General features: G+C 39.8%; 2 protein-coding genes and 2 non-coding genes across 6 annotated transcripts; 2 read left to right on the top strand and 2 right to left on the bottom strand.

Annotated features, from left to right (window-relative positions):
- Positions 1 to 2,606: 2,606 nt before the first annotated feature.
- Positions 2,607 to 2,679, bottom strand: trnar-ucg. Its single transcript has one exon. It is a non-coding gene; the product is annotated as a tRNA-Arg (tRNA).
- Positions 2,680 to 2,891: 212 nt separating this feature from the next.
- Positions 2,892 to 14,235, top strand: polg (polymerase (DNA directed), gamma). Of its 3 annotated transcripts, none has more exons than XM_015404236.1 (23): positions 2,892 to 2,992; positions 3,780 to 4,374; positions 4,611 to 4,806; positions 4,900 to 5,067; positions 5,195 to 5,341; positions 5,426 to 5,505; positions 6,128 to 6,310; positions 6,729 to 6,868; positions 6,947 to 7,070; positions 7,146 to 7,367; positions 8,408 to 8,519; positions 8,683 to 8,763; positions 8,846 to 8,962; positions 9,046 to 9,206; positions 9,292 to 9,345; positions 9,416 to 9,533; positions 10,625 to 10,760; positions 10,855 to 11,101; positions 11,174 to 11,296; positions 11,390 to 11,558; positions 11,974 to 12,182; positions 13,313 to 13,473; positions 14,038 to 14,102. In XM_015404236.1, the coding sequence occupies exons 2-23, from the start codon at positions 3,806 to 3,808 to the stop codon at positions 14,100 to 14,102; spliced, it is 3,582 nt and encodes a 1,193-aa protein (XP_015259722.1). In that variant the 5' UTR covers positions 2,892 to 2,992; positions 3,780 to 3,805. The 3 variants fall into 3 exon arrangements, with proteins under 3 accessions (XP_015259722.1, XP_015259726.1, XP_015259714.1); XM_015404240.1 differs by having other exon boundaries at positions 2,917 to 2,982; XM_015404228.1 differs by lacking the exon at positions 2,892 to 2,992 and having other exon boundaries at positions 3,806 to 4,374; positions 14,038 to 14,235.
- On the bottom strand, positions 13,546 to 25,931 carry fanci (Fanconi anemia complementation group I). Its single transcript, XM_015404250.1, has 37 exons — positions 25,637 to 25,931; positions 25,454 to 25,526; positions 25,210 to 25,340; positions 24,362 to 24,515; positions 24,219 to 24,276; positions 24,085 to 24,126; positions 23,562 to 23,685; positions 23,049 to 23,134; positions 22,842 to 22,974; positions 22,683 to 22,760; positions 22,456 to 22,592; positions 22,137 to 22,317; positions 21,692 to 21,779; positions 21,470 to 21,600; positions 21,305 to 21,375; positions 21,107 to 21,221; positions 20,904 to 21,026; positions 20,698 to 20,766; positions 19,578 to 19,679; positions 19,308 to 19,493; positions 19,104 to 19,225; positions 18,654 to 18,815; positions 17,309 to 17,488; positions 17,067 to 17,233; positions 16,916 to 16,986; positions 16,705 to 16,821; positions 16,576 to 16,627; positions 16,358 to 16,485; positions 15,700 to 15,765; positions 15,531 to 15,627; positions 15,249 to 15,433; positions 15,112 to 15,168; positions 14,977 to 15,036; positions 14,834 to 14,902; positions 14,577 to 14,672; positions 14,370 to 14,471; positions 13,546 to 14,239 (listed from the first exon to the last, which is right to left on the bottom strand). Exons 1-37 carry the CDS (start codon positions 25,727 to 25,729, stop codon positions 14,177 to 14,179), a joined length of 3,969 nt encoding a protein of 1,322 aa, XP_015259736.1. The 5' UTR covers positions 25,730 to 25,931; the 3' UTR covers positions 13,546 to 14,176.
- Positions 25,932 to 26,393: 462 nt separating this feature from the next.
- trnar-acg lies at positions 26,394 to 26,466 on the top strand. Its single transcript has one exon. It is a non-coding gene; the product is annotated as a tRNA-Arg (tRNA).
- The last annotated feature ends 292 nt before the right edge of the window (positions 26,467 to 26,758 follow it).

Genomic DNA, 26,758 nt, shown 5'->3' with positions numbered 1-26,758 from the left:
TATAATTTATACAATGGAACTATAATGCTTTGGGTATATTCTCAGAAGTCTGGGAAATATTTCAGTAGAGCACATCATCATCAGACAAAGTAAAGTTATGTTAATATCTTCACTAAGTTGCATAGGATCTTAAGAGTCTTTACTCAATTGAAGTGGGAGCTCCCTTCAGAAATACAAGATCTTTGAGGCGTGAGGCTTTTTATTCATTTTGGCTAATGAACATGAGGACCTGTGACCAAGATTTGAGTGAAAACTTCCCTCCAAATTTGTTTCTGGACAATTTAACTACTTTTAATAATGTCAAATTTTTAAACAGACACTGATAGCAGATTAGATTCATTTTCCAGACCATGCCAAACTCATTATGGCTGGGATTTACAGTATATTTAAGGTTCTAATCTTTTAATCTATATGGTTGTTTTTGAAAATAACTCATATTTTTCATGTCTTTTGGACTATGCATATTCTAAACTGCATAGTTAAAAATTAAACTGCTCAACCAAGTAAGCTAAACCCTCACATATATTTTAAGTTAAAGCACTTTAAACTTAAAGTTGTAGTAAAAACACATGAAACAGGATTTTAAAGATAATTAACATCTAAGAATGTGTGTTTGCTTTCAAGCTTAGGTTGCTTATGTATTCATTCCCCTGTGGTGATTTAAGGAGAAAGCCTGCATGCTATAAGGAACAGACCAAAATAAATTTAAAAAAGTGAAAATATGTCAATTTACTGACGTCATCCATTATCAACATTTGCATGACATGAAATAAAATTAATCCACAACATTCAACCAATTCATGTCGGAGGGGAAACCAGCTAGTTATGTTTATGCATGTTTCTCATCCACAGAATCTCCAGAGTGACTGGAGAACCACAGTTCCTACAGCATTCCAAAGATAATGTCTGTCTGAAAGAGGAAATATATTATCTTAATGTTCTCAGGCATATTAACAAGACAATGGAAGGCAGTGAATTATGCAGCTATACTCACAAACCAGGAGGAGGCTTTGTCTGGTAAAAAGGGGCTTGTCCGGAGGTTGGAAATCAAGTCCAGCAGCCTTTAGGGGAAAGGAAACCAGATTCACCACTTTGTGATGGGACACTAAACAGATTAGTGCTGCATTTTACAAATTTTGTCGATATATCTAACGTACAAACGTGTTTTGATGAGAACTGCCGAAAAACTATGTAAGGTGGAAAGCTAGCATATTTAAATCAACCTGAACAAGCCTGCCCTGCAATCAAACATGGTGGAGGTAGCATCATGCTGTTGGGATGCAGTTCTCCAGCAGGGGACAAAAAAAGAGCAATAAATTGGATGGGTTAGATATAGATAGACACCTCTAAAGGCCGAGCCTTTTAAATCTTCTTTAAATGCTTCTCCTGTTTTATTATTTGGAATTTCCAATAGTTTTCTCTGTTACTACTGTTTCTTGGAAACATGGTGGAGGTAGCATCATGCTGTTGGGATGCATTTCTCCAGCAGAAGACTAAAAAGAGCAAAAAATTGGTTGGGTTAGATATAGAACAACAAAACTGGAAGAATTTCTTTAAAACAACCTAAATCTAAAATAAGAGCATTAGTTACCATTAAAATGTTAAGATCAGTCACTCTAAGTCGTAATGAGCCTTCTGTACTTCATGTTTTAGATGCATCCCTCTTCTAGCGCACCTCGTTTTGAATAAATGCATCACCTCCTCATTATAGCATCAACTAAAGGAGAACCCAGTTTTAGTATTTTAGAGTATGGTTTCATGTACTTATTCTTGCCTGGGGGCCTCTAAAGGACCAGGCTCCTCATCATTGATGTCAGCCTTTGACTAGAAATTGAGCAGCATTTCATCTCCAGCCAAGAATCCCCTGGTTGTACTCCATAAGGCTAAAATCTATCTTTCTCTCTGTGTCTCCCAAACTGAGGAATAGTTTTCCTCTGCTGCTTTGCTTTATTGACTCTGTGGGGCTTTTAAAAAACACCTGGAAAACCGTTTTGTTGTACTTGTAATTTTTTTTATTTCTTTGTGTTTTTTGTTCTATTGATAATTTTAATTGGTCTTCCTTACTTAATAATTCAAACATGTACTAGAATAGTCCTGGCAAAGTTCAGAACTTGATCCAACAGAAAATTTGTACCCAAACTAAAAAAATATTTCTTTACAGACATTTACCTTGCAACCTGGCTTAACCTTTCCTTTACAAAAAAGGAAATGCATGTCTTTAGGGTAAATGCACATCACATCTTTAAGATTTTTATTTGTAAAATAACCTTGAAGATTAAGCATGACTGATCTTCCACTTTTACATTTGCCTCAACTATTGGAAATTCCAAATAATAAAACAGGAGATGCATGATTTGAAAGGATCAGCCTTTAGAGGTGTCTATGGGTCTCTTATCCCTGCAGCTCTCTGCGCCCTCTCCTGTCCATCTGCAGCCTCCTCATCATCCCACAGCTTTACAGCTAACAAAAAAAACACAGTGACAAATAACCTACAATAGCCTGAGTACATTTACAGCTTATAAAAATCTAAATTTGTGCAAACTAATTCAAGCTGACCATTTTATGGATTTTATTGAAGATTAAGTTTAAAGCCGGTAAGAAAAGAGCGACCGCGGCAGGACTCGAACCTGCAATCTTCTGATCCGAAGTCAGACGCCTTATCCATTAGGCCACGCGGCCCCCACATACCGTAGGTCGGTATTTAATGAGAATTAAATTATGAAACATTGTAGGCGATATCTTGTTAAAATGATCACGATATACCAACGGGTTGATTTCTAACGGAAAGAAGAAGCATTATCCTCGTGCATGACAGCCGCGCAGTCTTCAATTGTTCATTCAACGTGCTTTAGAATTATGAATCATCCAAACCGCAAGGGGTCGCTGAAGTTGAGCCTTGTTGTTTTGACGTTACAACTCCAGTTTGTTAAAAGAAGAACGCATGATGCCTCACTGTTCGATTGGAAACAATCCAAAACCAAAGTAGGCTAAAGTATGCGTTTTTACCTTTGCCACGTGCTTACTTATGACCTCTAGGTATTGTTATTGTGACGTTGTTGCTTATAGATGAGTATTCGGAAGCAGTGTTGGTTAACACGTGGTGCTGCAGAGTTCAGCACATTCGCAATTATTTTATGAACTGATTATAGAAGGGGTGTCAACAAAAAGAGAGAGCGAACAAAACAGCCCTACTGAACTGCTGATGCTGTTTATAGTGCCAAAAAATTTATTTGTTTTAATAGTTCAATACGCTATTATTACAGACAGGGGTTTGCTTTTATGTTTAGCATATAATGGCTAAAGGTTGCATTAACTCTAGGTTATATAAAATAAAACCTTCTAGAAATATTGGCTTCCACAAATATGGAAACCCAACAGACAGTCACTAACAACCTTCAAAAGGTGGGGAATCTGCAAAGAGTCCTGGCTAAATAAATTAGCTATATCCAATTATATTAATGGAAAGTTGAGTGGAAGGAAAAAATGTGGTAGAAAAAGTTAAACTACATGCATAGCTCCTCAGTTGAAGGAGGAGGAGTTGAAGCACAGTCAGTCCAGTGGCCACCTGGCCTTAGTTTTCGCCTTCCTGCTGTGAAGTTTCTCCTAAATGAAAAAAAAAAAAAAGTAGCTTAAATGGGTTAACAAAATAAAAAGATCTAACTCTTTTTCTATGATGTAACATTTTGTTTTAAAGAGATAGTGGTGGCGTCACTGATTCAAATATATATTTATATTTTAAAGAAACCTATGTCAGGATAGTTATTTTCTTTTCTCCACAGCTCAGTTGAGATGTCCGCATGAGGTGATGTTGCATCTGTTACGCTCTCCTCTCCAGAGGACGTTTTTCTTCCTGCGATGGAGGTGTTCAAAGTCTTACTCCACCAGAACTTGCTCGCTGCAGGGCGAGGACTCAACAGAGACCCGCATGAACCCCCTTAACATCCAGATGCTTTCCAGAAACCTCCACGAGCAAATCTTCCATGGCGTTGAGCCAGATTACAGGGAGGAAGCGGTGGAGCGTAGCATAAAGCACCTGCAGACTCACGATCTCTGGGGTAAGGAAACATCACTGCTGCCTGAGGTGGAGCTCAAACTTCCCCGGATGTACGGCAAAAACATAGACGAGCACTTTCGCATCTTGGCTGAGAAGCAGAGCCTTCCCTACCTTGAGTCCGCCACAAAGCTGCTGCAGGCCGACCTCCCACCCATGCCTCAGGAATGGAGCTGGGAGGTGGGCTGGACCTGCTACGGACGTGAGGGGGACAGTCAGAAAGTGGATTTCCCAGATGAGTCTGCACTCGTGTTTGATGTGGAGGTTTGCACGACTGAGGGACAGTGCCCCACACTGGCAGTAGCTCTTTCTCCCACCAACTGGTGAGAAATGATCCAAATGTACACATAGAAGTGCATGATGCGTAGAACAGGAAAACCATTTATAAAGTTCTTCCTTTTCACATTTTGGTCGGATTTTATGTCACATTAATCCCAATGAAACCTATTGAAGTTTTAGGTTGTAGCTTGATAAAATGCGAAAATCTACTGTGAGTACTCATGCAAGGCAATTCTATGTTTGGTAACTAACATCCTCCTTGGATGCTTGGTTTGGTCAGGTACTCCTGGTGCAGCAAGCGTCTAATTGAGGAGCGATACTCCTGGTCAAACCAGCTCACTCTTGCAGACCTCATTCCTCTAGAGACCCCCTTTAACTCTTCCCGTCCTCCGAGGGGTGAGTGGAAGGAGAGGCTCATAGTGGGTCACAACGTTAGTTTTGACAGATCTTTCATCAAGGAGCAGTACCTGCTAAAGGTTAGTTTGGATGTTTGGTGTTGTTGTTTTTTTTGTTGTTGTTGTTTTTGTAACACTATATATTGATCAAGCCACCATCTCTATTCCATTCAGGGTCCAAAGGCACGCTTCATGGACACCATGAGCCTTCATATGGCCATCTCTGGGTTAACTGGCTTTCAGCGTACGCTGTGGATGGCAAATAAATTGGGTAAAAAGAGGGGTCTGCAGGAGGTTAAGGAGCATATTAAGAAAGCTGGACAGAAGAGGGAAGGCCCAGCGGTTCGTATTCCTGATTTATTTAATTTGCTGAGTAAAATTTTTTAATTTTAAGTTTTTTTTGTTTTTTTTTGTAAAATGAACTCTTTTTTGCATCACTGCAACTTAAAGTGACATGTTTTGTGCTCAGATTGGCTCCTGGGACTGGGTGAACATCAGCAGCATTAACAACCTGGCGGACGTTCATGCTCTTTATGTGGGAGGACCACCGCTGCAGAAAGAGGCCAGAGACATCTTTGTGAAAGGAAGCATGGTTGATGTCAGGAACAACTTCCAGGTAAATAAATACATAAGGACTTTGTTTTGCTCATCTTGAAGTGACCTTAGGGGAGAACCTGTGTGCTTCTGCTGCCACCTACAGGAGTTAATGCAGTACTGCGCATTGGACGTTGAGGCGACGCATCAGGTTTTCTCAGAGCAGCTGCCACTCTTCATGGAGAGGTCTGTAAATGTTAACCTCCAACTTTTAACTACCTAAACCATGCAAAATTATCAACCCATTTACCTCATTTTGTCAGGTTAAATCCTTAAATTCACTGTTACAGGCCATCATGGGGCAACGCACAGTTAAAATGCAGCATAGAATAGAAAACCGATGAATGGGGCTCTGTTTTTTTTTTGGCCTACTTGAGTCAGAACCTCGCAGAACAGTTTTTATTTAAAACTGGAAGTCTCTCTGGTTATGTCTTTAACAGCTTTAAACATCCAAAAAATATATGTTATTTTATGCTAAATCATTGAGACGCACGTGTCAGGTCTCTCTTTAAATTCTTATTTCACTTTAGGGGAACATTTTTTTTTCTATGCTTACTCTATTTCCCCACATAATGTGTGATCAATCTGCCTAACCTGCTAATGTAAAGCTTCCCCACAGCATGATGCTTCTACTGTCGTGTTTCATTGAGGTTTGCTCTGTGATCTGCACTGTTAGGTTTCTGCCACATTATGGTCATATAAATTAGTTTGGTTCTTAGGGAAACAGCACATCTCTGAACTGAAAAATGAAAATGTGTTTAAACTAGCTGCTTTTAAAAACTTGCTCTACTCTCCTCTGTGTGGTAAGGTGTCCGCATCCGGTGACGTTTGCTGGGATGCTGGAGATGGGTGTCAGCTACCTTCCCGTCAATCAGAACTGGGACCGGTACCTGGAGGATTCTCAGGATGTTTACGAAGAGCTCCAGAGGGAGATGAAGAAGTCTCTGATGACTCTTGCCGACGATGCCTGTCAGCTGCTGCAGGATGACAGGTCAGGAAGTAACTGATTAAAGCTCCGTGTTGCTGACTGTTATAGCATCTAATTCCAGGTTGTGTCATAAAGTGATGTATTTAGACAGGCTAAATGGTTGAATGCCGTCTTTTCTATATATCTCTAGAACCTTGAGTAAAAAATATTTGATAAAAACGCTATTCTTTTTTTATTTTCAAATTGTTTTCATGCTATTTTCACATTTTTAAGTAACTTTTATTTACTTATTTAGTTGTAATTTTTAGATACATTTTTTTCCATTCTTTCTCTTTCTATGAAATGAACATATTTTCTTTTTTTTTAAAGGGTAATTTAGCCTTTATGGCATGTTTTATCTAACAGGGTTGAAGACAACAATGTTTTTTAGGTTGTAAAGTTGGCTGAGCCCTGATCTGGAGCTCATGGTTTTCATTCTAAGGTACAAAGACGACCCCTGGCTTTGGGATCTTGAGTGGGACGTTCAGGAGTTTAAGCAGAAGAAAATGGCTGCTAAGAGAAAAAACTCCAAAAAAACAGATGAGGCAAAGACTTCCACCCCTCTTCCAGATTGGGAAGATGGTATAACCTTTCTTTAACTTTTACTCCATTTCTGCAAGTTGTTACAATTCCAATAAAGCAGCCTGTTTTGGTTTTCAGACCCAGGCCCACCATCTGAGGAGGAGATGGCAGGTCCGTGCCCCAGCAGGCTGGCTGTTGAGAAATTAAAGGAAACAGTGACTCGTCTTCCTAAAAGAAGGCAACATCTTCCTGGACATCCAGGGTAAGCTTATTCTAAAACCACCACAGTCATCTATTGATGATCATCTTACACTTTCTTTGGGCTGATTTTCTTCAGGTGGTACCGTAAGCTGTGTGAGAAGATGTCGGAGGACTGCTGGTCACCTGGAGCCAGCCTCATCAGCCTGCAGATGAGACTGACGCCGAAGCTGATGGGTCTGACGTGGGACGGTTTCCCCCTGCATTACACAGAGAAACATGGCTGGGGGTATCTGGTACCGGGACGGAGGGACAATTTGAATTCTCAGGAGGACACACTGGAGTCGTTGTGCCCACACAGGTACATGATTTAGTGCTGTTCAGCTAAAACACAAACGCTTGCATTGCAAGAAAATAATTGGAAGTGTATTAGAATATCTATAAAAAAAGAAAACGGCCAAACTCAAGCAGCAGTGTGATGTTGAAAGTAAAAAATATTGCAAATCTCTTCTTGGGACGAAGGAATACCAAAGCATTGATTCTTGGTACCACTCACCCTCACATGGCTCTGGGTCCACTTGCACGGTCCTACCAGAAAACATTCAGCCAAAGCATAAAGAAATAAACGTTTCTTTTAAAAATAAAGAATCAGCCTTTGTTTCTGAGCTGCTTTCTTATCATGTTGCCGTCTGGTTTTCTTATCCTGCTGAAACAATCAGTTCATCACCAAACTGCTCCTGTATCGTTGCTCCTGGACCATGTTTTGAGTGCCACTCTAGCAGACCATCAGTCCATCGTTGATGTTTTAGCCGCTCTTCTTGATCACAGGTCAGCATCAGGGTGTTCCCCTTTTTCTGCCTGCAGAAACTCGCACAGCTGCCATCTGCGGTTCCTGAACAAGCTCTGCACTGGCTCCATGGCCCTTTGCTACACTTTGTTTGACACCAATTGAACCGTTGATGAAGGGTTGATTCAGATGTTGTTAGTTGATCAAAGATTTTAATACCACTCCTCTGTAGAGCAGCAATGACTTCTTGATTGAAGTGAGTTGCTCTGTCCTTGATAACACCCAGAAAAACTAAAACAAAAGGCAAATTAGTTTTTTATTAATTTTACATGAATTTAATTGAATGAGATTTCTCTTCATAGCAGCCTTGAATCTTTCCACCATTAAAAACTCATTGTTTATTCTTCTTTATAGTCTATGAATATGTATGCAGAGTAGCAATGACTGTAGTTTTCATTTTCAAGGAATTTTCTTTTTCCTTAATGTGATTCTTCCTCTGTGGATGTTTCACTTTGAAACTTTTTTGTAAAACTCAAATAATCTGCAACAGAATTCATCCTCTAATATTGTGTTGTTGTTTAGCCTTAGTTTTCAGAGTGTTTCTATTTCCACAGAGCAATTGAAAGGGTATACAAAGAATATTGTGAGCAGAACAGCAAGGAGCAACCTGAGTGTCTGAACCCTTCAGATGAGCTTGTGTGGACCGACAGCGCTGTTTGGACAAAGGTGCTGAGCTTAACAAATACAGAAAAACAGCATAGAAATATTGTATTCATAACGGAGCTTTGGTGTAATTGCTTGACCCTTATTAGTAATCGATCCTTGCTACTTGCTCTGACTTAGATTTTTAATTTTTTTGTATGTTTATTTGTTTCTTTTGCACTTAAAGGTGGAGGAGTTAAGTTCTTTAGAACGTCTCTCTGAAGAAAATGGAGCTGGAGTGGTGAAAAAGGAGAAAAAGTTGAAGAAGGTCAGTGTAGATCAACAAAGTCTCTCTCATTGTGAAGATTTAATGGCATTCATTGTTTTGCTCATCTTTGATTCTTCACCAGGTGTCCCAAGATCCCCGTTTCGTCAGTGAGGAGAGTCACTGCCACTATCACCATGGAAACGGCCCCTACGAAGATGTAGATATTCCAGGATGTTGGTTTTTTAAGTTACCTCACAAGGTAAGCAACGGTTTTCTCTTTTCTGTATCGTCGATGGTTCTGTTGGGTCGGTTTTCCTCACTCTGACTTTTTATGAGTTACAGGACGGTAACCACAACAACGTGGGCAGCCCTTTCTCGAAGGACTTCCTGGCTAAAATGGAGGATGGCACACTAAGAGCTGGAAGAAGCGGAACCAACGCAACACGAGCGCTGGAGATCAACAAGACGATGTCCTTCTGGAGGAATGCTCACAAGCGGATAAGGTACCTGGTTCTGCTGGATGTTCTGATCCAAGCTGATTACTTTTTAAAAGAGATGAATGTGGATTTTTTTTTTTTTTAATCTCAGTTCTCAGATGGTGCTGTGGCTAAGAAAGGGAGAGCTTCCTCGTAACGTCAGCAGGTTTGTACGGCATGTTGAAATAGAACAAAAAAGGTTTCTTTGTTTGTCTAACTTTAGGATTCCTCTACAGGCATGAGGACTACGATGAAGAGGGCCAGTATGGTGCCATACTGCCTCAGGTCATTACAGCTGGGACGGTAACCCGGCGGGCCGTGGAGCCAACCTGGCTGACCGCAAGTAATGCCCGGGTAGGAAGCTGGGTTTAAGTACACATTTAAAGACAGAGTTCTTTTGTTCATTTTCTTAGATTATTGTTAAACATTTGAATTTCTCTATTTCTTAGAGACTTGAATTGGTTTAATAAACTTCTTAGTTATACATATGTAGTCTTGAACAGACATAAGAACATCGGATGTGTTTGTGTTGTTGTATGTTTATACCATCCGACTCAAACTGTCCTCTTTTGGAGGGAAGAAAAATAGCTGACAAACTGGAAGCTGCTGGAACACCAGAGTCATAGTCTGAGAGGGCTGAGAGTGCTGACCAAAATATTTAAAATAAAGATTTATTTTTATATACAAGACAAACATTGAGCTGTTTATCCATAATGACAAACACTTTACCAGCTTTCAAGCATGGTGGTGGCTACATCATGCTATGGGTTAGTTGGTAATGGCTGCCAGTAGTACTAGGGCATTTAAAAAAGGACTACCTTAAAAACCTGGACACAGGTGGGAGTTTCACCACAAACCTGATCAAACATCAAATACTTTCATCTTCTTATATTTAGTAATTTTACATATTTATTTTTATATTTTTCAACTTATTTTTTTCCCTTTTTATCCTTACTACTTATTTATAATCCATACTTTCACTAAATTGATTTCATTGTGCAATTTGTTGAACGATGACCATGGGGGTCTTCTGGTTTTGGACTTAGGCTAATATTAAGCTTGAAAGATACTCTGACTTTATGGTAATTAAACATGCAAATAGCCAATCTTTTAAAGTGTTTGTGTTAGGAAACCAAGTTTCTTAAATGAATTTAAATTTTGCCCAGGATAAATGATACCAGAACCTTCTTGATTTCTGTGCAACATGCAGAGAAAAGAATAGAGAACCTCCAAACAGATCTGGGAGAAATCTGCAACATAGTAAAGTCAAAGTTGAGCACCCAATCGTCGTACTTTCACACCCTAGATGTCATCAGTTTAAATATTCAACACAGGAAAATTAATTTTGAAATTACTCTTTAAAAGTCCTGAGTTGGACTCATATTCATGAGTGTGAAATCATTGTTTTACCAGACAGCTTGGAATAAATCATTTTTTTTCCTCAGAGGGACCGGGTAGGCAGCGAACTAAAAGCCATGGTGCAGGTACCACCTGGATATCACCTGGTTGGAGCAGATGTAGACTCTCAGGAGTTATGGATTGCTGCTGTACTTGGAGAAGCTCAGTTTGCCGGGATGCATGGTAAAAATAACCCCCATTAAATTGGGCTTCATTGCAGAAAAATGCTTTTTTCTTTCTTTTATTCATCTAATATTGCCAAACATCTGCGGTTTAGGTTGTACAGCCTTTGGGTGGATGACCCTTCAGGGAAAGAAGAGTCAGGGTACGGACCTGCACAGCAGGACGGCAGACGCTGTGGGTATCAGCAGAGAACACGCTAAGGTGTTCAACTACGGGCGAATATACGGGGCGGGGCAGCCGTTTGCAGAGAGGCTGCTGATGCAGTTCAACCACCGCCTCAATCAGACAGAGGCCGCCAGCAAGGCCAGGCAGATGTATGCTTTAACCAAGGGGGTACGCAGGTGAGACCAGCAATTAAATAATTATTTGTGGTTGTTTGGAGGCTGTCTCAGTTTATGTATTTTTCTTGTCAGATACCATCTATCAGAGGAGGGCGAGTGGCTTGTCAATGAACTGGGCATAGATGTGCAAAGGGAGGAGAATGGCAGCATCTCGCTGGAGGAGCTGCGAAGGATCAGTAGACTTGCATCGCAAAGGTAACTTAAGCAAATCAAACACTATAAATCTCAGAGGCTGTATTTGTTCCATCTTCAATTACAGTCTACTTTTTATTTTTCATTCCATGTCAGCTCACGGCGGAAGAGGTGGGATGTTGTTGGCAAACGTGTCTGGGCAGGAGGCACGGAGTCAGACATGTTCAACAAGCTGGAGAGTATCGCTCATTCAGCCCAGCCGGCCACTCCTGTTCTAGGCTGCAGGATCAGCAGAGCTCTGGAGCCCAAGGCAGTAAAGGATGAGGTGAGACGTGCAGATCTAGTTCATTTTGAACATGGCTGGGGCATCAGAGGCATTATATTACACACGCTTTTGGTAATTGCCACTTTACCAATAATTCTGATATTATCTATCTTTATGTGCTTTTATTTTTCCATTTTGAAGAATATGTAGGAGAAAAGACTCCATGTCGCTTCACATTCCAACTCCTGGGAAGCAGGATGTTGCAGATAACTTACAGAAAACTGACTCTGTTTGTGTCCCCCACAACTTCCACACTGAAGAGTGTTTTCAGTGCAGATACAGCCTATGTACGATACAATGTCCGCTCATTAAACAGATTTTAGTCAGCTGCTAATTTCTCAGTGGATTCCTCATTTTTAACTAATGGGATACTTGCCTTGCTATCTTGTTGACCCATGTTATGTTATTTTCCTAGTTTATCACTAGCAGAGTGAACTGGGCGGTGCAGAGCTCGGCGGTGGACTACCTGCACCTAATGCTGGTGGCCATGAAGTGGCTCTTTGAAGAGTACAACATCGACGGCCGTTTCTGCATCAGCATCCACGATGAAGTGCGGTACCTCGTTCGCAGCGAAGACCGTTACAGAGCAGCGCTGGCGCTCCAAATCACAAACCTGCTTACAAGGTATTTGTGCAGAACAGTTCAGGGGTCTCATTTATAAATGCGTACTCATGCAAAAAAAACAACAAAATGTGGTACGGCAAAAAAAAAAAAAAGTAGAGTTATAAACTATGTGCATGCACAAAACGCAGAAATGTTTTCTTTATAGATCAAAGCTGTGCATCAAAGTTTGCATCCAAAGCTGCACTTCATGTTTGGCCCTTACACGGCCTCATTCAACCATAAATGATCTAAAGACTGCATGAATGTTATAGTGTATTTAAATTAACCAGCTGATCAATGTTATTTAATGGTTACCGATGGCAACCGCAGCAGTGAGAGCGGAAAAAAGTGCAGCTCCGCTAAGATGTTGGTGAGAAGTGGAAAGTCAGATACATATATTTGGTTGCCACTGTAAATAAATGGCCTGATGTGGAGGGATCAGATTAATAAAGTCACCAGGCAGATTTGCACTGGTTGGTCTCTCCAGGACTGGACCCAGTTCAGCTCATAGATATGGCAGCAATGCTCTATGGAGTCTGATCAGCTGATCCAGACCCATTATTGTGGTTCAGGAAACATTAATCCCTGAAAATCTTTCACTCCTAATCTTTCCATTTCCAAAGTCTCCAGTATCGTTTAATCATCCATTACGCAAGGGTGGTTTAAATGTTTACAGTAATTTGTGTGAAATCCTCACACCTCGACATTTATTCTTTAAACTGTGGTACAACTCGCCCTGATGATCATTGGAGAGAGGAAGCGATGATGAGGAAACGTTTATGTGGATTTGGAGGTCTAATTTAAGCTGGCTTTTGTTTGTGATGGATCAGATTAGCAGTGCCAGCATGCACTCAGCAAACACGCTGCATTTGCTGATTAAAGACGATCTACGATTTGATACGTAGTGAACTTAAACATCTAAGTGAAAAATTATGACGCAAGCTGGCTTCAGTTCTCGGTAAACATTTGTGTCCCAAATTTCCCACTTTTTTTACCGCCATAAATCACAACCTCTGCGTGGAAGTCAGTGTTTGCATGTTTCAGGTCCCGTTTTGTCCGACACAAACTTTATAAATTAGACCCCTGATATTTACCGACATCTCCATTGTAGGACTGTGAAAATAAACATTTGCTGATGCTTTTCATGGCAGGTGCATGTTTGCCCATGCTTTGGGCATGGAGGATCTTCCCCAGTCTGTAGCGTTCTTCAGTGCAGTGGATATCGATCAGTGTCTGAGGAAGGAGGTCACTATGGATTGTGTGACTCCTTCTAACCCCACCGGTTTGGAAAGGAGATACGGTATTCCACCTGGTGAGCTCTGAACAGCTTTGTGAGCTATTTTGGTTTAAATACCAGGATTTGTTAGTTGAGCGCTTTAATACAGAGAGAAGACAGGAGGAAGTCTAAGATTTTAAAGAACAATTTATTTAGCCAAGAATATTAAAATATTCACAGCACTAGTTGATGTTATTCAGCTGTCGGATTTCTCCATTAGTTTTATTGTTTTAAATAGCTTAAAAATAAGATTTTTCTTCTTTGTAACTTAACTAGCAAGAAAGTTAATAATCAAACATGCAATAATAAAAGAAAACATTGTGTTTGCACCCATTAGTGTGTATAAATCATCTTGCTATGCAGCACATTTACTGGTTTTTTTTATTATTTTTTTACTCAAATAAAAGGAGAATGTTTATAAGGGAATCGAAAAGAACAAGCTAAACTATTTACACATTTTTCAACAATGGAGAATAAGGAAAAACTAATTCCAATTTTAATACCGTTTAAACTGTTTTGTTAATATTTAAGGAATGGTCTTATAACAAAGTGACATAACTGTAATTGCTTATTAAATAAAGTGTGCAAAATTTCCCACAGGCGAGGCCCTGGACATCTACCAGATCATCAGCATCACCAAAGGCTCTCTGAGCAAAGGGAGGTAGCAGCTTCTGGGGCTGCTCCTCTTAAACATCAACAGGTTGGGTTTAATGATGCAGAGAGGAGAAATCCTTCCAGATCACTGTTTCCTTTTCTTCTGTTTGGGCTCCTGTGCCTCCTCTGTTTCCTGTGACTCCTGAGTCTGAAATAAGAGAAAAGAGACATTAATGGAGCAGAATCTGGAAAACAAAAATCATATACTTTTCTCTTTTTGTAACATTAGGAGTAAACTTGTTAGAGACTGAAGGTAAGGAAGAAAGCTTTCTGTTGACCTCCTCTGGTTCCTCCTGCTCCTGCAGAGCTGCATCCAAGGTAGCAGCGTTGATGCGGAAATCTCTTGAAGTGCTCAGCTTCATGTACTGCATCAGATTGACCTGGAAGAATGGACCCCAATCGTTAAACACTGCACAAGCTCTGTCTGAACAACACTTATTTTTGTTAAATATGTATTTTGTTTCTATAAAATTGTTTCCAAAAACCTTTGATTTCTTGGAGAGTGTGATGAGGTACTTCTCATACTGCTCAATGCTGAAGATAAGGTTGGGGATGGCCTTTGTTTCACGCAGCAGCTTTGCCTGCCAAGAAAACGACAGGGTTCAATGTGGAACATTTGGGGCTTTTAGTGACCCTCTAACAGTTCAGTTAAATTATATTTAGAAATGAAACTTCATGAATTAACCAAACATCATAAAAATGGCATTTAGAGTTATAACAGGAATGTGGTTTAAGTCCTCACCGAAGCAGCGGTATTCACCTCGTTCCTCTTCTTTTTCTTCTTGTCATCCCCGAAGCTGGACTCTCCACTCTAACCAAAGAAAAACAAATAAACATCATGCTCCCCAGCTAGTTTTTATGACACCGATCTGATGGGGATGGTACCTGGGCATATGTGATAAAGGAGTAGCATTGAGGCGTCAGGTGGGAACCGGAGAGTTTAACCTGCATAGAAAAAGCATCAAATTAGTGTGATACAAGGAAAGAATAGAGGAATTTCAAATGATAGTTCAAACCTACCAATTTTTCAAATCTATTTGGCAAATATCCATGCTGGCTGGCACACATCTGGATATACTACAATGTGGATTTAAGAGAAGGAGATGTCAGTAAAGTTTGAGCACAAAGGATCGCTGTAAGGGTCAGATGATACGCACATATTTGACCAGGGTGGTGAGGATGGTGTAAGTACGGCTCAGCTCTCTCAGCAGTGTTATGGTGCAGTTTCCAGGCAGCAGAGCCGTCTGGACCAGCTCATTTAATGCGGTCAGGAGGGTCCCCAGCTGCAGAGTCACTGCCTTCTCAACTGGATCCTGCTGAGCTGCAGCCTGGGAGGCCTCGGCTATAAGCGGAGAAGATCCACGGCTGTTCAAGCTATGCAGCTTTGATACATCATACAACTAGGCATCTTTGAGAAAATAAATAACTACAGATCCTACCAGAGGCAGGTTTATCAGAGGCTGTTTGAGTTTTCTTTCTGGTGATAAGCCAGTCTACTTCATCAAGAACCCGGTCAACTTGAGACAGGACCAGCAGCTGGGGCGAGAGGTAAAGGTTAAAATAGAGACAACAAATCCAAACGTTTTCAGTAGCAAATACCACACTTACTGCTGCAGTCGTTGCTGTTTTCATGTTGATGATGCTAAAATGAGACTGTTTTTCCACCTCCACATCCTGATAAGAGAGATAAATAGTCATATATAACGTAGGGCCAGGCGATATAGAAAAAAAAAATGCATATTGATCGATATCAATAATTATTGAAAAGATTTGAAACCATATTTTATGTGCAGCTCTGCCTGGACTTTTTATGATATCGCTAAATGATTTAATTTTAATAAAGAACACAAACACAGACTGCGAATTAAATCTTGATTTAACCAACTTTTTTAACCATAACAGAATTGTTTTAAAGAAAAATAACTTAAAAGACCTGAGTTATGTTCTTAAATACTGACAAAGAATAAACTAAAGTGACCAGAAAAGTGACCAAAATAAATATAACAAATAAATAAATGGAATTTTCAATTGCGCCACACGTCTATCGATCGATATATATCGTTATTGAATTATCGCCCAGCCCTACTTTAAAGTGTAGTTTGCTTCCCATAAGGAGACTACACAGATAGGAAAGTAAACCATTTTAACGCCGTATAATAAAAGGCTGTCAGCATCCCCCAGTTCTGCACTCAAAACTAATTCATTTTTGACTTATAAAGCCAAAGTAAATGTACCTTAAATCTTCGAACAGTGAAATTTTAATCACCTGATCAATATCTCCCAACTGGCTGTGAATGTCTTGACAAAGCTCCAGCAAAAGGCCCGTTTGACTCTTGTAGAGGACCTGCAGGCTGAAGAGAAGGGACAGGAGCCCCTTACAGAAGGCAGAGTCCTCTAGAACAGCAAAGACAAAAACACAAGGAGTTCAATTCCAGGTTTGTTTCTGTGCCCTTAGTAAGCTGACAGATAGAAAACTGCACCAACCAAAACTAGTTTCCTTGCAGATCTTTACTGTCCAGGTGATCATCTGAGTAAACTGTAAATTGAAAGAAAACCAGTCAGATAAAACAGTTGCTTCTCTGACTGACGTTTCCATGCATCAGGGGGACGTGCCTGTTTAGAGGTGGGCTTCAGCTGACGGGAAAGCACGGTCAAAATGCTGACCAGCAGCTGAGCTTCTCGGCTGTTAAATTCCTCCTCTCCTCCACTCAACTGAGTGAACAGCGCCCTCTGTTAACGAGCAAAAAAAATACATTCAGAGAAAATGTTGGGAAAACCACATGTCATCTGAGGTGGATCTTTAGTAAAGGAGGACGATTCAGACCTGGAACTGTCTGATGTAAAAGTAGTTCATCTCTGCAGCATCGTCCTGCTCAGCTTCATCTTCTGCCATGTCTGCATGAGATTCAAATATAAATGTCTGGTCCCCTACTTTTTAGCAAGAACTTTCAGTATCTTCACAATGTATATCTAACCCATGGTAGAAAGCAGCTGGGCCATCCTCTCTGGGTAACGCTGCTGGCAGGTGGTGAAGATCCGCAGCAGACCCTCCAGACAAAGCTGGGACAAGCTGCAGCGCTTCTCCTTCCTCCCTGCCTCCTCCACCGCAGCAGGGATATTAGTGTAACGCCACATCAGCACACTGCCAAACACCCACACACTCATAAACTACAAACTACAAAGTCTAAAGCACTAATAAGACGCGGTGATGTCGGACCTAGTCATGTCGCAGAGGAAGCGGAAGGTCTTGTCTGAATGCTGCCCATCTGGACCGTCCGTGTGACCGCTTTCCTCCAGCTGTTGGATCTTCTGAACCGCGACACACAGAGCGTAACGCACAAACTCCCCGCTTGATCGGAGCACAGACAGAGCCTCCTCTCTGCTTTGACTGTTATCTCTGGAGAAGAAAAACATTTCAAGGGTTCAAGCTTTCAGGGAAAGTTCGTAAAAAAATATTTACGATAAAAGAAGTCGCTTTTATGGCAAAGATCATGTCGTTTGGTATAAAATACCTCCACTGCTGTAGTGACTACAGCCTCCCCCAATATTATTTAAACTCAGTTAAAATGTCTGAAAAAAAGCCTTTAATAAAAATCTCCTGCTGTACCTTCCATAACTTACTATCCCTCATACAATAGCAGAAGTGAAGGTCTGATCCTCATCCAGACACGTTTGCCTCGGGTCAAGTAAAGTAAACCTCATTTGCTTCTGTGGTTGATCATTATTTCCATTTTATAACAGTAGCCAAAACAAATGAAAAACTTTCCATTTTGAATCATAGAGGAAATATTTATTTTAAGATCATCAAAACTTGCACTATAAAGCAGCGTTCCCCTTTAGGTGCGGCTCATCCTGAACAGCAGAAGGGATAATCTGCTCATATCTGAATAAATCCGAACAGAATCATTTTGATGTCTGTTATAAACGGAGTAATAATTTTTATTTTAGGCTTAATGTTGCATTAACTAGTTCATTTATGCTTTAATGTATTTGATTGGCTAAGGTTTGCTCTTTTTTTTCATGACAAACCATTTTATAGAGGCAAACATGACAGCAATTGGTAAAGAATTAGTGTGTATATTTAGAAAATTTTGCACATATATTTAAGGAATGTAAGGGTTGCTAATAAGCTGTTAATGTTTAATATAATTTTATGTATAAAATACATAATATATTCATGAATTATGTTATGATGCAATTCATTCATCACATCCATGCACAAGGTGGTATTTCACTTGTTTGGTTCATATCTGAATAATCCTTGTCAGTTCTGCTATCTGACAGCAGTCCCTCCCTGTTCTTGGAAACTTACATAAATTAATACCCATGTAGTGTATTATATCATGTCATTACCTATAGGTGATTATATGCTTAAAAAAACAGATATAGGACCTTTAAAACTTTGTTTGTTTCTACATATTTTAGTCTGAGACAATGATTCTGCAATAAAGATTAAAGTCATTTAAAGGCTTTGAAAGGGACCTTTAAAAACAGAAGGTTCTGATCACCACTTTTTGAAACACAGTGACCCCACAGAAAGCGTTCCAGTTAAGAGATCTGACCTGAAGAGGACGGTGATGAGAGTTGAGACGAAGCCCATGGAGAGTAAACTGCGTGGAGTCTTGTGTGACGGCGCTCGACCCTTTCCAGATTTCTCCTTCAAGATCTCGGACAGCTTGTGGTGCTTGTTGAAGAGCTCAAGAAGCTCCTCGAAGCGGCTCTTACTGCAAGACAGAGACAACAGCTCATTAGCACTTCTTTTTAATTCAACTACAAAACTGTAAAACAGAAGATTTTACAGAAGTTTCACTGATTTCAAGAAACCAAGATCTTGTTCTTTCTACTATCGAGTTATTATTTTGAAAGTAAATCCTACTAATAACAAAACAAGAACTGTTCTCAGCCTACAACAATAGAATTATATTAAGGACAAAGTATATAGAAAAGTTATCTAAGAACAATTGGATGATTTAATTTTTCTAACAAAAACCCTGAAAAGAGTGGATTTTTACTTGTAGTTTGCTTTGATGAAGTTATACTCCATCAGGACTTCATATAGTCCCATCACCAACACGGCGTAGATGTTATTCTTCACTCCAACGCTGGATCCCAAAGAAAACTCTGCAGATTTGTCCTGATTGAAAAGGCCAAAAAGTTTTAAACAATGCTTCAACTTCTCAAGTAAAAAAAAAAGAACCCAGTCCTCCATGTCCTACCAATTCAAAGTCCTCCAGTTCACATTTGATCATGCGTCTAGTCATGCTCTCCAGCATTGCCTGTAATTCGGCTCTGTATCCCTCCTCCTCTTCCTCTTCGTCGCTATCATCGGCGTTAAGGTTTGCAGCTCGCTGTGCATTCTGCAGCCACATCAGGCAGTGAACAGTGCAGCTCACTAAATGCGCCTAACATAAACAATAAAAAAAACATCTTAAAGCACTTATCAACAAAAGCAAGAAATGACAACAAAACCTCAAAGCCTAGAGTACCAGTGGCTCCTGCAGGAAGACCTGGTCGCCGTGAGCGGTGATGCATGGCTCCAGTTTGATGGGGGGGAGCAGATCCTGTTCCGGTTCATAGTACCGCCTCACCTGAGGAAGTAATGTTTATTGTTAACTTACTGGAAAACATGAATGAATTCTTCTTATTTTATGTTAATAAAGTAAAGCAACACAGAGGCCCGTTTCCCTTAGCTCCTTTAGGAATGGGAAAGACGAGAACGTGTTGCTTAAAATTGCAAATCGGGAGAATAAGAAGGAAACAGCTACTAGGCTAAACTTGCCAAAGCCATTTTTAGCCTTCTTACGCATATGTACAGAAATGTTCATGAATGTGGAGATGAGACCCCTTACATAAACACTTCAAAACAGGAATAATGTGCCTCTTTCACATCTCCACAAATTTAATTTAGAGATCTAACGGGGGTTGAAGTCCAGCTGACACATCAGGTTGGTCACAGCCCTCAACAGCTGACGTAATGCTTCATCTGGTATCATTGTTTTTAAAACTTATAATAATAATAAGTTTTAATAATAATAATGTACCATTACATCTGTGTTTAAAAACCCGAGCCATTTTGCATCTAAATAAAAGTCATTTAGAACTGCAAAATATCACATGACCTTTGAATAAAACACAACTTATTACTCTTGTTAAATACATGCCATTACAAATCTGCATTTTAAACAGCCAACATTATATTGGATGTTAAGCTTTTAAAATAAGGAAAATCATAAAACAATTAAGATAAAGCATTGATTTTCTTCTGCAGGGTAGTAGTTGACATAAACAAAAAACAGCCATAATTTCCAAGCTAATGTCAAGAAAAATTGCTCTAAAACATATTTTCTGTTTTTTTTGTTTTTTTTAATGTCATTCTGTTGTGTAAATTCAATTCAAATATTCTTCATAAAAGCTTCGCAGAATGCTATTTGTTATTATATCATGTTAGTTGGTTCTTTATATCATTTTTAGCCACTATTAATACAGACCCCTGATCTAAATGCGGTCAGCCTGGAATCTCACCATCTATTTTTGAACTACCCAGAGGCGGTCGGTCATTATGGAGACAGTCCTCCTTTGCTCTGTGGAAGAGGCTTCAGTACGTACCTGTGACAGAAGAGTCTGCATGATGGAGCTCGCAAGCTGAGAGTTGCGACGTAGGACATCATAGAAACCCTGAAAAAAAAACCATTAAAAATAATTTTCTTAATCATTCAACAAGCTTTAAAGAAGTTTAAAGCTATGTGCTGCTTTCCCAGACAATCTTTTTCGGAATAAAAAATAAAAATAACTTACTTTTAAATATTTCCTACCTCATAGAGCATAAGCCTCACATCAGCCTGCTGACCAAGGCAGCGACGCAGGCTGCTGAGAATCTCCAAGCAGAAGGCTTCATTGGCAGCAGAGTTGTAGCGAGAGTGAACATCCACTTGGACCTAATCAGTAGTGAAAAGAAACTATTAACAGATCACAAAGAAGTGATTTGAGTCTGTAATTAGAGATGCTGGGACAGTACCTGGCTGGAGGAGATAGCTTGGCTGCACTGACTTGAAGACAAGCTACCCAAAACCTTAAAGTTTTTCAGCAACAGCAAAAATCCAGTCACTGCTGACTTCCTGCCATCCAGCTGACTGATGGAGAGCAACATAAAGGGTTAAGAAGGAAACTCATTCACGTGTTGGATTGGTCTGATTAGGAGCAAAGCAGCTCATACCTGGAAAACATGGCCTTACGAAGAACCAAGATCAGAGAATCTTTCAGAGACATGCTGACTTTAAGCAGCGGCTGAAGATGGAAAACAGAAATAAAAGTTTCACTTCAGAAACCTCTGAATGTAAAAAAAAAAAAAAAAAAAAGATGAATCGGTCTGTTTAGATACCTGGACAGCTTTCAGCAGGCCTTGAACGGTGGCCAGAGGCAAGTAGGTCAAGTGGTCAAACGTCTCCGTAACCTTGGAGGACGACTCTAGGAGAATCATTGGAGCGGAGGTCACGAGGTCAGAGAAAAGGTCTGAGGAGACAAAACATTCCCAGCAGCATCAGTTCCTGCAACATAACTGATAGGAGCCATTTTATCTGTAAACTACTGAAACCTTTATTACCCAAGTAATGAGTGACAGGCGAGGCGGTCTTTGTGACCAGACGGTTCAGGACCTGCTCCAGTATCTCACCTCTAATTGGCTCGTGTATCTGTACACGGTGAGAAGGTAAAGAAACATTTTAGTCAGACAGGCAGGCAAAAGTATTAACATTAGGTGAGCTTTAACAAAAAAAAATTCTGTGTTTCATTTGGATTTTATGAAAGAACAACAGAGAAGTCCTAGTTAGGTTATAAGGTAGATTATAAGACCATCTTTGCTGTAGATGGAAGGAAATACTGAGCAATTCTGAAGGAAACACCTTTTAGAGGGTGTAAAAGATGAAGCCCATAAAATCCCGATAAATTATACTGCAGTTTGTGTTTTTTTAGGTGTGAACAAATGCAAACGATTTTATGATTCTTCCGTATGACACGGCTGACTGCATAGGGGGAAAACTTTATCGTACTTTGAAGCCCTGTAGGAGCATCTGTCCGCCCAACTTGCACGCCTGCTGTTGGGGGGTCCGGGCAGCGCTGACGGGTCCCTCTGTGGACTTGCCAAATGGTCCAGGTTTGGGTCCAAATGTGTCCATAAGAACGAACCCGAGCTGCACCAATCCTTGAGTGACATGATCCCATCCAAACACACTGTTCAGAAGGCAAAGGTGGACACAGGGGAAAACAAAATCGTTTATTTCAACATTAAAGATTGCTTGATTTGTTTTGTTTGTTTTTTTAATTAAAAGGCAGATTTGATTTAAGGGGAAATATGAGACATTTCATTACCTGTTCTTCACTGCATCTAGTATCATCTTCGCTACACTGCAGTGACCCGGCAGGACGTCTTGTAGAAACTTTGACCCTTGCTGCAGCTGCTCATCCTTAAAGCTCCTGATTACAGCCCCTTTCAAAAGGTCAAAAACCTTCGAGCAATAGGGGAAATGAAAAAACAATTACGCAACAGATTTTAATTTCAAAGAGGAAAACACAAGGAACAAGGAAGCTTTTCTTGCCTGCTCCTCGTATCGCTGGATACGTGCAAAAGAGAGCAACAGGGCAACGCTGAAAGGACACAGGTTCCCATAGGACGTCTGTAGAAAAACAAACTAACTTTATAATGTCATGTTTAAAATAATCATCAAAAAAGAGAGAGAAGCTCTGCTGCATAGAACCTTAAAGCTTTTCAGGAATTCCCTCCCGAGTTCATGGTCCATTCTTATGGCAAAAACTATATGGAGAATGACGGTTCCCTCTACATGCCTCAGCTGGTCCTGTGGGATAGTCTGAACTTCTAGATGCAGGTTTCTAAGAACAAGGATTTGTATAATTAATAAGGGAGTTTGCAGTAGAGCAAAGAAGGAATTCAGGAAGTTTCTTACTCTCCATTTTTCTGCTCCTCTTCCTGGCGAATATCCTGGTCCCTAAAGTAGCTGACGATTCCATCCAGAATCTGTTTCTTACAACCCTTGAAAACAAAACATGGGAAATTACAGAAAGTATTACAATGACTTAGCAGTAGGAGGAACATGTACACTAGTAGCCATTCAAAATTCCCCTACTTGATGGCCTTCACTGGTCCCCTATAATTCCTTTTTAAACATCAATCTTTGTGCTAAAATATGCTTTCTGTCATGATTTGTGGACTTTAAGATCAAGAAAGAAGCTTAATCTCCTGGTCAGACTCTGTAATTCAGTAAAAGGGTGGAGTCAGAGTGAATAAATATGCAGGCCAAGGAGAAGGACAGTGGCTGGAAGTTGGAGGGGATTTCGCTGGGAGTTGCAGGGAAGTAGACTGCCATTCGACTGGGAAGGGCCATTTTGAATGGCTGCTACTGTGCATGTATGTGTAAAACATTACCCGCCCCCACCAAAAGACAAGAAGAAACACACACTTTAGCAGATAAAAGCAGCAGCTGGTAAACCAGTGGCGGGATCTCCTGCAAATCCAGTTTGGAGAACATTCTCAGGACTTTCTCAACCAGAAACTGCAGCTCCTCTGATGACATGGGCACATCCCTAAAAAAAGAAAAAACAAAATGCTTTTTCTATACCAGATTTCTTATGCATCGTTTTATTTACAGCAGACATTCCCGCAGAATAAAATTTGTACAGTTACACTAATACTGAGACAGAGTATGGATATAAACAGAACAGTAAAATAAACACCTAATTGTTGTCCTCTATGCTGTTTATGCATTTGGAAGATTTTTTTTTTTATCAAAAAGCCATTTCCTCTTTTTATGTTCATACTTATCAAAAACTGGAAATAATAGGGTCAAATGTCCCCTGAGGGATGGAAAACATTTCATTGTAATATCAAAGAAATAAATGTTTGTAAGAGTAACAAAAGATCATAAACATTGGATTCATGAGGCTGTCAACATAGACTAATAGAAAATGAACAGTCGTTTTTACCTAAACATGGTTGTCAAGTGGATAACACACTGTGGATCCCATCTGCATGAAAAATAAGAAGAAAGACAACCTATGAACCACATCGTAGTTATTAGTTAATCCCAGTTACTAAAACAGAGCAAACATGTCTTTACCTGCTGGAGCAGAGGCTGTTAATGAGCTGCTTTTTGTATTCTTCACCGCTCAGCTCCCCTGTTAATTACAAGAAGTCATGTTTTCTCTCATTCATACCTCATATCTGACTGCCATCAAGGAAATCAATCAGTTAGCTTTTAACCTTTGCCGTATGACAAGGCTTCACATGCAGCAAGGGCAGTGAGGATGGTAGGAAACAGCTCCAGGGATTTCCCGCTGCCCATTTTCCCCACTCTAATGGCGTCGACGAAGATATTGGCCAGTTTGGCAAGAGATGATCCAGGCAATGTATGAGTCTGTACAAAAACACGTTACAACCACACTGTCATGTATTTTATGTAATAAATTGACTGAACTCAATATAAAACAATAAGAAATCTTCTACGGCTGCAACTAACGATTATTGTGCCAATCGATTTATCTGTTGATTATTTTTTCCATGAATCGATTAATAATTGGATAGTTAAAGGTTCCTTAAAGAAGACTTTTTACGAAAAAAAAAAAAACAGGTGAAACTAAAAACTTTTCCCCTTGTGGAGTTCTGGATAGAGCTGACAGAAAAAGAAAAAAAAAATTATTTACATTAAATGCAAAATGTATATATAATTTATCACAATTTTGGTATAATTACTACTCTAAGTGGGATGTTCTGTCAGCTAAAATGCATTTTTTCAAGCCTCTATACTCCATTTGATGATTAACTGATTACTAAATTAGGTGACAATTATTTCAATAATCGATTAATCACGATTAATTAAAGTTTCAGCCGTAAAATCTTCACTATGCTGCTTATATATTAATGATATATAACAACTGGACAGGATTTTCCAGAACAGATTGATTTATTGTGAAATTTAGCTCCAATAACTTTATGTAAATGTAGAAGAATGAATTAAGTAAATACCAGTGTATTTCAGACTTTTCAGATTTTATACTTTAAAAGTAAAGATTAAAACATGTGTCTTTGCATTACCAATATGCCCTGCTTACCTCCAGCATCAGCAGACCGATGATATCAGCTGCCACCTCCGTCTGAAGATCCCCAGACTCACAGAGAGGAATGAGATGCTCATACACCAGGAGCCTGCGATTTGCTCCTTCACTGGAAACAGGTGGAGATCCTACAAACAAGGAAGCAAACTTTATTCTTACAGCACTTACAAGCATAAATGGCCATTAAATATATTATAGCAAGATCTAAAAACAAGCATTGAAAAACAGATGGGCCAGTTACCTTTAAATATTCCTTTGATCATAGAACAGACCTTCTTGCCCTTCAGTGCACTGTTGGTTGTCGCAGTTATAAGCTAAAATAGCCCATCATGGGGAGATAATATTATAACATGTAAACAACCAGACAACACAATCAGCACAGTCAGTCACAATTTAGTTAAATTCATTTTGTTAATCGACCTACTTGGTCATTAGTCAGTGAAGAGAGGTACTTCTGGAGTTCAGCTGTACTTTCTTCCTCTGCCAAGGAGACGATTTTATCCATTTCACCTTTCATAATCTTCCCGAAGACAAACACACGTCACAGGGTTAGTAAAAAGTAAACTAAAAATATGTGCTTGGAAAAAGCCTGTCTACAACGTTTGTTAAAAGTTGAAATTCAACTGAGTTTCTAGAGATAAATTACTCCGTTACATTGAAAACAAGCTGATTTAAGTAACGCTCAATAAATTTCCCGCCACTGAAAACTTCTGTTTTGGTTTGACGTCACCGTTCTTCTTCTATGGTAACGGGAACATTTTGGCGCATTACCGCCCCCACCTGGAACGGAGATGCCGGTCTTCCAGTTGCAACTTGCTGGAAAAAAAAAAAAAGAAAGAAAGAAAACGCAAAATAACCGCTTGTGTGAAATTAGAATGATGCTAAATTGAGAAATAGACACAGAATATATATAGACACAGCCCTGTTTTTTTTTGCACCACATTATGTGACCGTCAGTTAATATAACGCTAGAGGGTGCTGTTGACCATACAAAGACCATCCATAAATGTTGAACGGTTATCCCAGGGTAACTGTGGGCTCGTGCGTGTGTCTTCTTAAAACACAGACATGGGAAATATAAATGCGTAATCAAATTCGCGTATAAATCAATAATACAGAGCGTCATGGGGCTCATCAAACCGTTTTTCGAATTCTTCTTTGTACCTCCGCGGATCTGTATCGGGCCAGTGGCGCAATGGATAACGCGTCTGACTACGGATCAGAAGATTCTAGGTTCGACTCCTGGCTGGCTCGACTTTTTTTCTCCTTGGGATAGATTTATGTACAGTTTTTGTCTTTGACAGCATTTACCTGCCTGGGATCTATTCCAGTAGACGGGAAATTCTTCATTAAGATAGACAGATGTAAGGCCGCGGTGAAAAAAAAACGTATCAAGTTGTAAGACCCTACAATAAACTGTTAATTTCAATTTATTTCATGTTCAAAGAACAGTTAAAAATGAGTTCTTTCAGATAGTATGTTTTTGAACACTATTGTACGGAAGCGTATTATTGCCTGTTGCTTTATTTTGACAGAATCTTTCTAA

Source organism: Cyprinodon variegatus, unplaced genomic scaffold (genome assembly GCF_000732505.1).
Source record: "Cyprinodon variegatus isolate N-32 unplaced genomic scaffold, C_variegatus-1.0 Scaffold35, whole genome shotgun sequence".
Lineage (NCBI taxonomy): Eukaryota > Metazoa > Chordata > Actinopteri > Cyprinodontiformes > Cyprinodontidae > Cyprinodon > Cyprinodon variegatus.
Note: the sequence above shows the minus strand (reverse complement) of the source record. Positions and strands in the feature narration are given on the sequence as shown.